Below are 16,800 nucleotides of genomic sequence, written 5' to 3'. Positions count from 1 at the left end.
CACAACAGAATTGATCTATATTCTTGTAGGAGACCGTCCAGCTTTTAAATGAGTTTAATTTGCATACGCTTTCAATATATATAAAAAAAATAATTCAAGAATTAAAATCAACAACTTATACATATTAGATAATATACAATTGAGTGTACGTAAAAAACTTGCATGTATTTTAATTGAGTACTAAAAATGATAAGATATTATTTCACCAAAGTAATGACTAATTTATAACACATTAGAACATCGTTGCTAAAACAGACTACAACCAAACTTCACCTAGATGTAAAACATTGTCAATCAATTAAAAGTAAAAAAAAAATCATCATTTATGTCAATCAATCAATCACAGTTAAGATAACTATAAAAGTCAATATTATTACAGATGGTAATTTTTAACTAAATGTATTTTATTTGACATCACTGCAACAAATAATGTCCCTTTCGAAATTTAAACCACAAGTCAATGAAAAAAAAATCTAAATTATCTTATGCCCCTTGGAATTTTATGTTTAGTTATTGCTTATAAATTATAATTAAAGAATATTAGATAAAAGTGGTAAATTTTTTTAGCGAATATTATGCTGATTATGATATTGATAATCATTTAACTTTTCCCCCCAATCAACTCATGCCGTCAGGTGGCTTAATATGAACTTTATTTCATTAAAAGCCACACAAAATTCATTCGGCATGCTGAAATTACAGTCCAACAGATAATGTAAAATGCTAGAATCTCATAACTTCCAAGGCATGGCATATTTGATTCTGAACTACCTATTAAGTAACCCTGACTAATTAGCATATAACATCTAATGCTCTACACAATTCAAAGGCATCATCTTGGTTAATTCCAGAATAACGTGTTGCAGGGTCTTTGGCAAGCCAGCGAGCTATTATTCCAAGTCTCAGGAATTGGCTTCCCTAGCACAACGAAAATTTCATGATAATTAGGGCAATCTTCACTTCATTTCAAGTTTTTTCGTCCAATAATCAAGTTGGCTAGCAACACATGCTGACCCTGTGGAGCCGTAAGAGACAAATTTCTGGATCGCATTTTCTACTCCAAGATATTCATACACATCCTCCTCAAATACTGGATTTATACTTCTCAGTTCATCAAGACTCAAGTCCAGCAGTTGGCAGTTCTTCAATGTACATAAAGCAACAGATTTTCCAGCGATATCATGGGACGTTCTAAATGGCACACCCTAGAATGTGAAAGAAAACAGGGTACGTTATGAGGCAAAATTGCACAAGAAAGGAGATAAAGGAAGACATAATTCAGAAATTAGAAAAGAGAAAGAATCTTCTGATACAGTTGGAACATAAAAGTTAGCAGCAATGAGCAATGTGTCCAGAAAGGCAGAAATATTATGAATTTATGATATGCAGGGCTTTATGTCATGATATTCACTACGACCAGAGTGCAGCATGGCTACATTTGCTCCCACATGTCAATGAATGTCAAACTAAAATATCTGCCTGTTTCATACTAAAAACGAGAAGATCAAATTGAGCTATGACAAAGCCCTGACAATTACAGCTTCCATAGAGTAAGAGGCTCAAAGACCTGTGACAAATGGCTACATTTGCTCCCACATGTCAATGAATGTCAAACTAAAATATTTGCCTGTTTCATACTAAAACAGAAGATCAAATTGAGCTATGACAAAGCACTGACAATTACAGCTTCCATTGAGTAAGAGGCTCAAAGACCTATGGCAAAATCCTGTTGACGTAAATGTAGAGATGCATGAGTCCTTTTCTATGGGAGGGGAAGGGGTGTTATATATATAACAGAAGAAAATGGCCCTCGTTGTTTAGACATCTAATCCAGAAAACTAGACAGACTGTTTACGGGAGCATGTACCAAAGACAAGTGAGTATTGACTATAATTAGCATGAAAAAAATTTCCCGAAGATTATAGCATTCGGCATTTGAAACATGATAAGATCAAGTAAAACATTTATTTCCTTCATTTATTAATTGGATTTTGGAATGGGAAGGGGGAATGTGCTTTTTTTTTTCCTTTTTTTTTTTCTGTTGAAAGACATGGTCACATGGACTAGGATTTGAGCTTAGTTCAGATCTGAACTTCGTATGCAGCTTGCTATTAATTTTCCACCAGATGGGTTATCATGCTTTCAGTCTCACAATTTTTTATTACAAACAGAATGCTTATTGATAGTTGACCAATCAGTGAATGTGACTTACCTTATTGACAAGATAATCAGCAAGTGTGGTTGCATCGAGATGACCTGCAGGTAATGCCTTTTGTATTCTTTCCCGGTTGAAAGTAATTTTTAGTGCAAATTCTGCTGATACCTCAAGCATCCCCAAAATAGTTTTAACACTGTCAAATACTGGCTCTTTGTCTTCCTACTTCCAGAAAAGAACTTTTTTTAATGAATCTCAAAGACAAAATAGTGCAGAAAGAAAACAAATGGACGATGGAAACACACTAGCCAAAAACCATGCAAAGAAAAGTTAAACTTTCTTTTTATTATTTAGCAACCTGTAAGTCACGGTTGTAAGCATGAGGAAGTCCTTTGCACAATGTGAGAAGAGTAACCAGATCCCCAATGACTCTGGCTGACTTCCCGCGAACAAGTTCCATTGGATCTGGATTCTTTTTCTGAGGCATTATACTACTCCCAGTTGAAACAGAATCACTTGGAGTGATAAATCCAAACTCCTCTGAAGCCCACAATACCCACTCTTCACCAAGTCGAGAGAGATGAACAGCTGTGATGGCATTAACAGAAAGAAATTCCAGTACAAAATCTCGATCTGAAACTGCATCTATACTATTTAACATAACAATGTAAAATCAGTTAGCATAGCAAGTAAAAAGAATTGTACATGAAGACTAGACATCAATCCCATCCCAAGCATAATTACATAGATTGACTTCACACAAAATAAAATGTAGTTAGATACCTATTTCTCAAGGGAGCCGTAAATCCTAAAGCTTCTGAAGTCATGAATCGGTCAATGGGAAGCCCTGTACCAGCCAAGGCACAAGCCCCCAAGGGGCAGAAATTCATCCTAGCTCTGCAATCTACCAAACGTCCAGCATCACGCTCAATCTGCATAATAAATAATGTCTACAGTCAACAAAACGAGTGTAAAAAATTACTCCCAAAATCCAGACTGCTTCCTTCACAAGTGAATGGAAATACCTATTTTTTAACAAGTCAACAACAACAATAATGTTACACACATTTTCCAGCAATGTTTGACTAGAAAATAAAGGCTGAAGACTGGTAACCAAAGTTTTAAAAAATGAAATAACAGAACACATCATATTCATGGTAGTGACATTAATATAAGAACAGCACCATTCAGTTGTTGAATTCCTCTCCTATCTAATACTGACATCGAAATGCTTTGAAGTTGGCAAGACACATAAATTTGATGAACACCATTTCCTAAAACAATTCCATGCTACTCAGCAATCAATTTCCCTTTCAAAATCTATCAACTTTTGAAAAATTGTTTCCAAAAACAGAAACAGCTGGGGAGATGTTTTCTTATCCTCCTTTTCTGTTTTCTTCAAGTCCTTTATTTTTTTTTTTTCTCTTTTAATAACCATGCTTGTGACTAATCTCTGTCAAAAAACATGACTCGCCACCTTTAGTGAAGTCTTTTCTTCCAACCATGTTTTTTCATCCACAAGACTCAACCCCACACCTTGCTTAAAGAGACCTGGTAAAGTACACTCAAACCAACAACTTGTTGGTATTTCCTCTCGGGCCCTCTTCCAGTGTTTAAGAGACAAACTTCTAAAAAATAGAAACACATTCAGGAAACAAACACTCAAAATGTGCTCAAATGTACAAACCAAATTTAGAAAACCAGAAAACTGTTTTTAACAAAACATGAAACAAACAAGTCCTAATTTCCAAGCAAACCTCCTCAACATAAGCCAACAGAAGATGCTGCAGCAAAACCGGCTGCGCGCGCTGCAGGTGAGTGTAACCAGGAACAATGACTCCCTCATTGTTCAAAGCCAGCGTCAGCAGCGACACCTGAAGCTGCTTCATGCTCACGAGGATCTTATCAATGGCGTCGCGACACCAGAGGCGAAAGTCAGTCAAAACCTGATCGTTCCTACTGCGCGCAGTGTGAAGCTTCTTCGCAGGCTCGCCGATCAGGTCGGTGAGCGCAGCCTCGATGTTCATGTGCACATCTTCTCTGTCCGCTCTCCAATTGAACTCTCCGTTCTCAATGCGCCTCTCGATTTCGTCCAAACCTTGGAGAATGGAGTCTCTGTCGCTCGCGCTTATCAAACCCTAGCAACCACAACAAAGAACGATTAGGTATTATTCTTCAGTGTTCGATTCGTAGAGAGAGAGAGAGCGAGTGAGTGAGTGAATGCATGCATGTATTTGAGAGAAGTTTGGCGAACCTGGTGAGCGAGCATTGAAGCGTGCGCTCTGCTTCCCATTATGTCGTGCTTGTAGAGCGCCTTGTCGAAGGAGATCGACTCGGTGAAGCGCTCCACGACGTCGGTTACGCCCTCCTCGAACCTGCCGCCCCACAGCTTCGCCTCCTTGGGCTTGGGCTGGGCCTGGGCTTGGGCTTGGGCTTGGGCTTGGACCTGGACCTGGGGCCGAGATGCTTCCATTCTTGGCGTGGCGATCCTAACGAGAGGAAATGAGCGGTAGGGTGGAGTTGTGGGGAGGGAGTAGCGGGATGAGGAGACGAAGCTTGAACACTGGGTACCTATGGCAACCATGATTGCTTTCAGATTTCAGGGTTTTGGAAGAGTTTAATTATTTATTTATTTATTTATTTGTGAACAAGGTTTTGGAAGAGTAACTGAGCATTCGCGTCTGTATTGTGTTTAAGCAATAAACTAATAAAGCCTCTTTAGTTTTTTATATTTTGATTAGTTCAAAGTCCAAAGTCCAAAGTCCAAACAAAAAGCACTTAGATCTAGAAGCGAATGGTCCATCTAATGGCCCATGTCACACTACCCAAGTAGAGTAATTAGAATTTTAACTTTCAAGTGATGGATTACCTAAGAAATTAGGAAAATCAAAGTGGAAGCAGAACTGATAAGGGTTGGCGTGCACCGTTGATGGTGGTTATGTCTTTGTCCAGTTTGGTTTGGTTAGAAAAATCTATTTCTCTCGTGGAATATTAGATGCTTTATTGATAAGTCATTAAATAAAAATATCTTTTTAAGTGGTTCATATGTTTTTAATTAATATAAATCACAAATTTATTATTTAAAATTGGATTACTGAAATTTTATGGAGTAAATTTATTATTATCTAGGTAAGTACTAAATAAAAATATCTTTTTAAGTGGTTTATATTTTTTAATTAATATAAATTACAAATTTATTATTATGTTCTTTCATTTTCTTTTTATTTTTTCTCTACTCAACATAAATCTTTTAGCGTCAATCCTCCTCTATAACCCTTTCTCCTTCTCCCCTTGCCTTATCGCCACCTTTGTCATTGACAAGCTCAACAATGTTGAATTCTTCTAAGACACCAAATCGAAACTTAAAAACTCCTCTTCCTCATCCAAATCCCATCTACAACCGGTAGCTTCGTCGGACTCATTCCACACATAAGACCAAATCAAGATATTCCACAAAAACAAATTCCCTTTGGGAATTTTGTCTACATAGAGTTGCAAACATCGTAAAAGTTGACAAGTTTGGTGGCAAGTGTTGATCATAGGCAATACCCACTTTCCATTATCAATCTTCCTCCTCTGATTGCCTTCTCCTTCTCTCCCTATATTGCCATCACCTCTATCACCGACAAGTTCAACAAGGTCGAACTCTTTTGTGACACCAAATTGAAACCTCAAAACTCCACTCCCTTGCCCAAATCTCATTTTTGCAACTTTGATGTCATTGTCCTCACAATCCTGATGTCTTTCATTGTCTCGTCCCTGGCTGTCGAGGCCTTCACTGTTGTGGTCACTGCTAACCTTTGATTACCTCATCCAACTCATACTTGTAAAAGTCCTAATTCTCCTCCCCACTAGTAGCACACAAATGAGGAAGTCAATGATGACTTTGTAATTTGTATGTGTGTGCTTGATACGAAATTATTGCTGATAACTATAATAAAATTGTTATTTTTTTTTTACTATTATCCCGAGGGATATTTATGTAATTGTGAATTTCAAATTTTAAATAAAATAAAATTTAAATTATTAAATATTTATTACAAATTATTATAAAATAAATTATTTTATAAAATTTTGTTTTTTTAAAAAAATTGATGCCTCACCCATGAGACACTAACCCGAATACTTCATAGTAGAAACACACATGTATTAATCTATCCTATTTGTATAATATTATTATATTATGATCATGTGTGTATAAATCATTATTTTATGTATGTATTTTACTAATCTTTATTTATAAACATTTTGAAATAGTAAAAAAATAATTAATAGAGATTAAAATTAAAATATAATGCATATATATATAGTAATATATTGATTAACAAGTTATTGGTTTAAATGGTACTGGACTCTATATCTTTAAACAAGATTTTATACTCGAGTCTTGTGTAGAAAAAGTATTGTTGAGAGAGGAAATTCTACTAAAAGTAATTAACTAAGTTTTTAGATAAAAATTAGTTATTAATAAAGTTTGTAAACATTTCTTACAAATGATATAGTTACTAAAAAAAATATAGGTTCCCTAAAAAAAAAATATAGATCATTTCAAAGAGTAAATTATGAAAAATAAAAACAAACAATGAAGGATCTAAATACAATGATGAAGCTTGAGAAATTTTTTTAGAGGTCAAATCAAAATCATATAATATATAATTTTAATGTAATAATATTATAATTTCTTAATGTGTTATCGGTCTTTTTATGACAAAAAAAAAGTTGTAGTGTAAAATATTAATTACTTTATTAAGTTATTTTTGCTGTATTAAAAAATATATATTTTTTGTTTATTAATAATACTTTTCAGATTTTTTTAACAACTTTTATACCCGTATCTATTACTAAATCAAAAAAATGTATGAGACTGGAAGAAAAAAAGTCTAGGAAATTTTCATCAAATTTAAGCAAAACAATCATTTTTTTTTCTTCAAAATTAAAAAAAAAAAAACTTCTGTAGAAAAGTAGTAAGAAAAATATAAAATAAATAAATAATGTTAAAAACACCCAAAAGAAGAAGAAAAAAATCTGCAAATTAAGTAAGTGGTATTTATACCAGAATACCAGAATGGGGTATAGAAGTTATAGAAAATTATGTTTGAAAATGTAAAAAGAGAATAGTTTCATTCTATGAAAAATCAGTTAATTAATGAAATAAGTAACATATAAAAAGTGTTTGTTTTAATAGAATCGACTTATTTCATTTCAGCAGATAACTGATTGACAATAGAAAGAGGTAGTTGATAGAAAATAGAGGAGTAGCAAATAACTTAGAGGCCTGATTAAGTTATGGTTTACTAAATTGCTTGTCTCCCAACAAATTCACTTAATATAGTTTGTACTCTCATGCATTCAAGAGCTGTCTACACTGCATTAAGATAACTTGGAACTCTGTAAGATCTTGAGGTTCGTTGTGAACGACCCTTTTGCAATCCATGACATGAGAGATATCAGTAGTACGTAGCCACTATTCTACAGTGCCAAAGCTTCCCCTCATGTACATGTGGAAAAGACCATATATTTGTTTCCAAGTAGTGTATCTGCTTGAACCATATATGCCACCAAAACATTGTCCACGGTGGATTGATTAGCTACGGAGGCTGATTGTTCTTGTATATGAAATTACACAGCTATATATAGGTGGTAAATCTTTCATTCCCTGGGGGTTATTAAATCAGTCTTAAGAATAGATGTTATAACAAATAAAATTGTCTATTATAAAGTAAATTATGTTATTTTTCTCTAAAAAAAATAAGAGTATATTTGGATACAATGTAAGTTTAAAAGTATTTTTTAGAATTTTTCTACTAAAAAAAATATTCTTTATTTTTTATAAAAAAAAACTCTTAAAAATGTTTTTAATTGTATCCATATAAAATCTAAGATATTATATTACTCTTCTCTTTTATGTTAAAATATACAATTTATTAACTTAATATTGTTAATATAAATTATATTTTTCTTTTATAAGAAATATATGTATTACACTATTTATTTTTCATATGTTAAAATGTTAAATACATACACTTTTATATATCTATTAGAGATACAACAATTTTATTATCATTTGCCTATTATATTAATTTTATATCATTAAAGAATAATTATTATAATTTTTTTAAAAATAATTTTAATTTAATTATTGATCAAAAAATAATTTTTTAATTAAAATATACTTAAAATATTTTTAATTTATTATCATTCATTCACTTGATTAAAAAATTAAAAAAAATATATATATATATATATAAAATTAAGTTTAAATTAATTTACAAAAATAATAAATAAAATTAAAACTATAAAATAAATTATATATATGTAGACTTTTATATATACGTCAATATATATAATATAAATTAACATATATATATAAGTATTCAATTTTAACATAATTATATTTTATTTAATAATATATTTTTAACATAAATGTTATTTATTTAAAAGATTATATATCTAGTATACATATTTTAACATTGCATCAGTTAAATATAATAAATACTACTTTATCATATATAAAATTCTAGTTTATTTAGATATTATTAAAATATTGTATTACTAATATCAATTAAATAATACTTTAATACTTAATATTAAATTTAACATATAATTAATACTATATAATAAAAATATTATTTTATTTAAATGTTTATAAAAATATTACAGTAACTACATTGATTAAATAATAACTTAATACTTGTATTTTATTTTATTATACTTATATATATTATTTTTATTTTCATTTATAATTTTAAAGTTATTTTGTAAAGAGAAAATAATAAATTTTTTAAGATATATATAATTAATTTTAACAAAATGTATAATAATTTCTAAATAATAATTAAATAAATAAAAATAATTATTAAAGTTTAATATGTTTAAATTTGTTAAGTGAGAAAAATGTTTAATTTAACACAAGATGAGAGAGTTGTGTTATATTTTCATTTATAAGAGGATAGTAGTTTAAAAGATGTTTTGATGTTAATTTTTTTAATGGAAGTTAACAAAAAAAAATTAATGGGTAAAGTGTTAGATATTGAAATTTGTAAAAAAATAAAAGTGTAATTTTTAATATAAGAGAAGAAGTCAGTATAATATTTACATATAATTTACTTAAATAATAATTATGATAAATAAAATGAGTAATATTTATCTTTTTATGTTCTTTCAATTATTAAAAATTGAAAATTTTTGTACCTTTGTAATGACTTAAAATTATTTGTAACTCCAAATAAATAATTTCATAAAATATTTAAAAATATAGTAAAAAAATCTTATTAGTGCCAACTAAAATGTAAATAATTAATACATATAATTTTTTTATTTCTTTTTTCTCACGTCATTTCACTCATTATATTAATACTTATACCTCTTATTTATTCATTTATTTAAATTTTCACTTCTATTTAGTATTTATAAAACTTTTATATTTATATAAGAAAAGTTGTAAAATTTTTGGCGGCATTGGGCATAATTGATCCGACATTAGATCTTATTATTAATGTTTTTAGTTTAGAGACTTAATTAGATATTTAAAAAAAATTATGAATTAAGTGATATACTAAAATTTAATTTATTTAATTTTGACACATAAATTTTATTTATTTTAAGTAGTTTTATTAATTGAAAAAATTAATAGATAAAGTACAAGACAAAAATATTAAATGAAAATAAGTTAATAAAATTGTTCAAAATAAGTCCAACATCAAATGAAATATTACAAAACAATTTAACATGGAGTACTAAAGAATACACATTGGCCTTATATATACTTAAAAAAAGTAACTAAAATTATTAAACTTAAATAATAATAAATTTTATCTGACTTAACATTATTTAATTTTATCATTTTAAAACTATTTTTTAAATTAAATGTGATTACTATTCTCAATAAATATTATTATAGATAGTTTAGAAAGTAAAATTTAATATTTATATAAAATTATATAAATTTAACTATTTTTTAATATATATAAATTTAGATATATCTAACCACTATGATTAATTAGTCTAGTGGTTAGAAAGGGATTAAAAAAAAAAAGAGAAAAGATCTAAGTTTAATTTTTACTACATTCTTGTAATATTTTTTATGGATAAAATAAATAAATTAAATATATTTGCTATTGTGTGTGTGCCCGTGTGTATATTTACTCCATGGAATTTTGGTTTTTTTTTTGGTAAATTATACTTTTAGTCTTATATTTTTGTTGTAATCGTTAGGATAGACTATAATATTATTTAAAGAAAGTGGATTTAAAGTCTAATTCAACATTACAAAATCAACTATTGTAAGATAAGAATTGTCTATCATTTATATACATTATCGTGAACTTATCTTTAGTTAATATGAGATTTTCAACAAACTTTCATCGTAGAGGATTAGACATCTTAGAGGATCATCCCTCCACTTTTTATTTACATTATTTCAAAGAAGTACCTATCATTTCATATTTAAAAAACTTTATTTATCAGTTTAGTTTAGGATAATAAAATAAAATATAATTAAATAATTCTAAATACTTTTTATTATTATGTTTTAATTAAATTTTTAATATTAAATAATTTATTTTAATTATTTCACTTATATTGTTCAATTTAACATTCAAATAACAAGTAAGATTTTTTATTTCACACAATTTATTCATATATTCTTTCAAGCTTTCAATATTTACATTCTAAAAAAAACACTTAACTTAAGATGCAACCTTAACACAAATTATTACTCAAAAGAATATGTAATTTATTAAATAAAAATTAAAAGGTATTGAATATTGGCTGTTATTAATTAAAATAAAAATACAAGTAAAAGAAAAATATATAAGTTATTATAATTTTTATTTTATCATTATCCAATGCCATTGATTAGAGACATAAAAATTTCAATTGTGAAATAGGGAAAATTGTAATATAATGAGGTCAATGTTACCATAAGGACAATTCTTTCTCTCTCTCCCTTTTTTGGTTGTAAATATAACGATTTAATATTTGAGCCAAGTATCAAACTTCTGTAACAGCCTAAACATGTCATAATGAGAGGAATCTAGTGTGACACTCTTACTACCCCAACACATATATAATATAATTTAATTAAGAAGAATAAACTTTCAAAGGGTTCGTAAAAGGGTTCACATAAAACTTTAAAACTGTTCTTTCTTCAATATAAGAAAATGACTGAAAAATAAAACTTGAAAGATAAAATTTAAGAGTTTACAATTTTAAAATCATTTATTACAATACCAAATCCATATAAATATTTTGTCCTAGAAATCCTCTGTCCCGATGTCACACTATCAGAGCATTCCCATAATTTAACTCACGCATTCTAGATGCCACTCGTAGCCGGATCTTCTTCACCTAAAATATCCACAGTTTATACGGTGAGAAAAAAAAATATCTATATGCAAAGTACATACAAACACATCACAATATAATCTCATCATAATTCATTATTTAATAAAATATATATATATATATATATATATATATATATATATATATATATATATATATATCAATCATTCATCATCTTCACATCTCAATTCACATTTAACATATCTCATTTCACATACATATCTCAATCCATCATAATCCACACCAATTATACAATTTACAACATTACTTCCATATTCATAATTCATGTCAATCTTACAATTAACAATATCATTTCCACATCCATAATTCACACCAATCTTACAATTAACATTATGCCAAGACCTCGCCACATTTGACATAAGTGATACAAGTTAATTGCCTCCCACACCAAACCAGGGTCACGCCCTCCCTGTAGCATCACTTACCCAGGGGCCGTGCCATCCCTAGTCATTAAGGAGTACGCCCGTCCCTGAAGCATCACCTACCCAGGGTTCGTATCATCCCTGATCATCCGGGAGTACGCTCGTCCCTGAAACATCAACTACCAGGGTTCGTATCATCCTTGATCCTTTAGTGTGAGGAACCACAATCAAATTACAATCCATACAGTCTCTTGAAATTAACCTTATGCCAGGGATGCCATAATCGACATAAGTGGTGTGTGTTAACTGTCTTACTCATCCCATACCATGCTAGGGTCACGCCCTCCCTGTAGCACCACTTACCCAGGGGCCGTGCCATCCCTAGTCACTGATGTGAGGCACCACAATCACAATCATAATCACATCCATACAACATCTCACCTCATAATTTAAATTCACATCACGTACACAATTCCACCTCACATACACAACAGATAAGCCCAACAAAATAAGGGTTTACACACCCCTCAAGTAATTCACCTCAAGATCATTCATTCTTATCAATCAATACAATAATAACATTCATAAATTAATATTATAAACAATGGAATTATCAATTTCATATAACTTTAACATAAACAATAAAACCTCCAATTCTTTCAAAACCTAACTCACAAGCACTTTTCTACAGTTTCGTTTTCCCTCTCAGATCATCATTCTTACAAATTAAATATATATTTCTAATCCTCAACACATACAGAATCTAATGGTATCATTAATTCCTCAAACATAAATATTTCAATTTTTCCAAAACCTAGCCTACAGGCACTTTTCTATAATTTCGTTCTCTCTCCCAGAGCATCATTTTTACAAATAAATCATATATTCATAATCCTAAATTCATACAGAATCAAATAATGCTAATAATTTTTCAAACAGAAATAATTATAAAATTACTCATAATTCTAAGGGCTCTTCTTCTACCCAATTCTCTCATGTAATTCCACATATAAATAATCCCCTTTTCCCCCGTACCTGGATAAACAACAGTTGAAATTACAACAGGGATTTCTTGGTCTCCTCCTCTAAGTGCCCCATGGTCTTCAGAGAGAAGAAGAGGGGAAGAAAAAAGAACAGAAGAGAATAGGAAGAGAGAATGAGAGATGTGAGAAAATGAGAGGTAAGGCCTCCTATTTATAGGAATCTGCCTCAGCTAATCCGGAACGGCCCGTTCCAAAAGTGGAACGACCGTTCTGGACCCTCCAGAACCAAGCAAAAATCTCAACTAGAACGGCCCGTTCCAAAACCGGAACGGCCCGTTCCAAAACCCAGCAGAACGGCCCGTTCTACTTTCAGAACGACCCGTTCTCCAAACAAGAACGGCCCGTTCTCCAACCGGAACGACCTGTTCTCCAACCGGAATGACCCGTTCTCAACTACGTTTTTTAGGCAAATTCTTTATTCCGGAACGGCCCGTTTCACTTTCGAAACGGCCCGTTCCAGGCAACGAATTGGGCCCACGGCCCAGTAAAAATTTAGGCTGTTACATCTAGAGATGTATATAGTTGCGAGACTCTATAGTCAAGAATGACTTAAAAAAATGATTACTACTATCTATATTAATAAGATGCATATATTTTTTTATAGTTCATCACAAAAGAACTTCATAGTTAATCATGTTTTACTTGTAACAATTTAGGGATGAGTGACCTGTTAGGAAGTTACCCAGAAAGTCTATGCTTGCAGATAAAGCATGTTGATAAGTCTTGTGTTCATTTGTGGAAACAATTGTTGATCCTAGAGGTGGTCTAACATCTTATAAAGGATTATTCATAGAGGGCTCTGATCGATGAAGAATTCTAATCAATGAAAAATTATGTGAACTGTCACCATGTAAAATATCGTTCATGTTATCCTTAGTGGTTTGATGTAAAGTTAAATACATAACATATTATTAAAAATATCTATTTTATGAAAATAAAGAACTATATTTATGGAACAAGGCAATTAAATGATTTTATACTCATTTGAATATAACTACTTTTTTATCACCAAATTTTGACAATATTTAATAAGTTATGTTAGCTGAGGAGATTTCAAATCAACCTCTCTTATCACTCTAACCCTATGTTTTAGCCTCGCATCACCTAGACCTCCTTATTTGAATGTAACTAATTAATTAGCTAATTTTTTTAAAAAAAGATATAAAATAGTTTAATTTCAAAACTCGATTTATCCCGTTAAAGATTGGATGATATAAAAATATAAAATTTTGGTCCCACAATCAATTTAGCTTCTGTTAAACGTTAAAATTTAATATTAATTCATAATCTCTCTAAGTCATGTTACATTTAGTTATGCAATATTTAGAGATAAACAATTACCAAAAATAAAATGCACAAAATACTTTTATGTGTATTTAGTTTAAATCAAGATTGATTTTTATCTCATTATTAAATATCATTTATATATTTTAAATTATTTAGTTGTAAACATTTTGTCACTTAATTTGTTATATATCATGTGTAGGTGTTAAAATTCTACGGTTAACAGATGTTAAGTTAATGATAAGATCAAAATTGTATATTTTTAAAATTAGAGAAATTAAAAGTCTTTACTTTTATATAAAGAGACCAAATTCGCGAATAAACATAAACAGAAGCAAAAAGTACAATTTAACCTTCTACTTTTTCCCTCTTCGTATGATATGCCACATTTTACATTTTCATATCTCTCTCTTATTTTCTTCTTTTTTTTTATCTATTGTTATCATCCAAGATACATCTTCTAAAAGTATAAAATTAGCATTTTAAAAGTTTTTTTAGATATCTCAATTATTTTTCAATAAAAAATGTGACTTTTGTAATTTGTGATTTATTATTAAGATTTTTTATTGATAAAATTTACTATATTGATTTAAAATTATAATTATATTTTTATTTTTATATTCCCCTTTAAGGAAATAACTTGATTATCCCTATCTAGCAATGAATACATTTGTTTACTCTATTGAAATCTTTTTTAAACAATATGCATTTTCATTTGACTTGTCATTCCTCCACTTTTGATTTACATTATTTTAGAGAAGTACCTTTCATTTAATATTTTGAAAAATTTGCTTAATAGTGTAGTTTAGACAATAAAATAAATTATAATTAAAGAATTATAAATACTTTTAATTATTATATTTTTATTAAAATTTTAATATTTAATAATTTATTTTAATTATTTCACTTGTATTATTCAATTTAATATTAAAATAAAATGTAATATTTTTTATTTCACCCAATTTATTCATATATTCTTTCAAACTTTTTGTGACACTCTTCCACCCTAAATAATTAAATAAGAAATTTAACGATTTAAAATTGATAGTATATAAGATAAAAATTAATTTCTAAACTTGAAACACTTTATAAGAGAGTTCACAATACTTTTTTCATAACTTTATTAAATAAATGAAAACACAAAAAAAATGTATAAATTAAAGTAAGGCACAACTACCTATTTGAACACAACTCCAACAAGAAAACATGTTGAAATAGAAATTTAACAAATACAAATAACTACTAAGACTAGAACACTACCACGATTTCACACTAATAAGAGCAAAAACCCTCTTTGGACCTCTCATTCACTAAACACATCCTCTTGTACTTGTTTTAATCATACAAGTTGCGTTTAACCAAAACAAAAACATACAATGTCAGGAGTTAGAATACACATCATCCATACACAACAAATACAAGACATAAAGGTAGACAAATACATCTATAACATCAATAACGTCTCGTTCACATATAGTCATTCTTCCATATATCTATAATAACCATCGCTATAGATTCATCATTTATGATCAACAAGTCACACAATACAACTCAAACATAATTTAAGACTCGTGCAATGCGTGTTTCTAATTCTATATGCATATGGTACCAATTTCCTCCTCCTCATCATCAATATTGAATAGCCTAGGAGTCATGGAATGTGACCACCTAGAAATAGTGGTCCCCATCGAACCACCTTCACTAGGGTATATCTATAAGGATTTTATGAAAGTGTTATAGTTGGTCATGTTACCCTTCCATTCCCATTAGAAGTTTCTCACCATGACACCTCCTCGGGCATAGGTAGATGACCTATGTATCTCACCTACATAAACTTGCACTATCTCGCAAACAAAACATGAATGCATGGACTCAACATTTACATCACAACAATTCAATATTCAATGGCTCATCTCGTGTGTTAGTCTGCAACACTGGACTTATCCATCTCGTCTCATCATAATTCTCATCATAATATGTATCATCACATCAATTCAATCACCCTTCGAGATAATTACTTCAACAATATCATCAATACTAGTACATTAGAATTCATTGTTTTAATAAATTATTCACATTATTACTTATTGATTGTTTCCGTTGATTCTCTATCTTAATCTTTTTTCTTATGTTCTCAAATTGATTGATTTGTAAAAGAATAACATTATAAAATAAAATTTATAGTGCCCAACAAGATCGAACTTGTGCCTAGCCCAGAAAGGTCAAGGACCTCTCTACTAAACTTATGCCTAACATGTGATTACCTACGCTTATTGTTGCAAGGTTTGGGATCTCTCTGTCTCAATCTAGCTTGGCATGATTTGGGTCATGCCCAATGTTACCTTCCTCATAAATTCGATGTCAAATGGTGTCAGACGCAACATCTCATGCCTAATTTCGAGAAGTCTAGACCTCTTTGGAAAGCCCATGTTGCGCATGTCCATCCTCACGCTTAGCTTAGTCGTAGATCTTATAATTTGCAAAATCATAATCTACAAAACTCTTCTTCCTCAATTACACACAAACACATCCAAGGCTTACATCTACAATCTAATCAATCATTTGATCTATCCATACTCAATAAACATCA

General features: G+C 29.8%; 1 protein-coding gene across 1 annotated transcript; it reads right to left on the bottom strand.

The window, feature by feature from the left end:
• Positions 1-636: 636 nt before the first annotated feature.
• On the bottom strand, positions 637-4,845 carry LOC109797205 (argininosuccinate lyase, chloroplastic). The gene is made up of 6 exons (XM_020357161.3): positions 4,410-4,845; positions 3,913-4,293; positions 2,939-3,087; positions 2,514-2,805; positions 2,213-2,377; positions 637-1,205 (listed from the first exon to the last, which is right to left on the bottom strand). Exons 1-6 carry the CDS (start codon positions 4,737-4,739, stop codon positions 957-959), a joined length of 1,566 nt encoding a protein of 521 aa, XP_020212750.1. The 5' UTR covers positions 4,740-4,845; the 3' UTR covers positions 637-956.
• Positions 4,846-16,800: the final 11,955 nt, after the last annotated feature.

This window comes from Cajanus cajan, chromosome 6 (assembly GCF_000230855.2).
Source record: "Cajanus cajan strain Asha chromosome 6, NIPB_CcT2T_4, whole genome shotgun sequence".
Taxonomy (NCBI): domain Eukaryota; kingdom Viridiplantae; phylum Streptophyta; class Magnoliopsida; order Fabales; family Fabaceae; genus Cajanus; species Cajanus cajan.
Note: the sequence above shows the minus strand (reverse complement) of the source record. Positions and strands in the feature narration are given on the sequence as shown.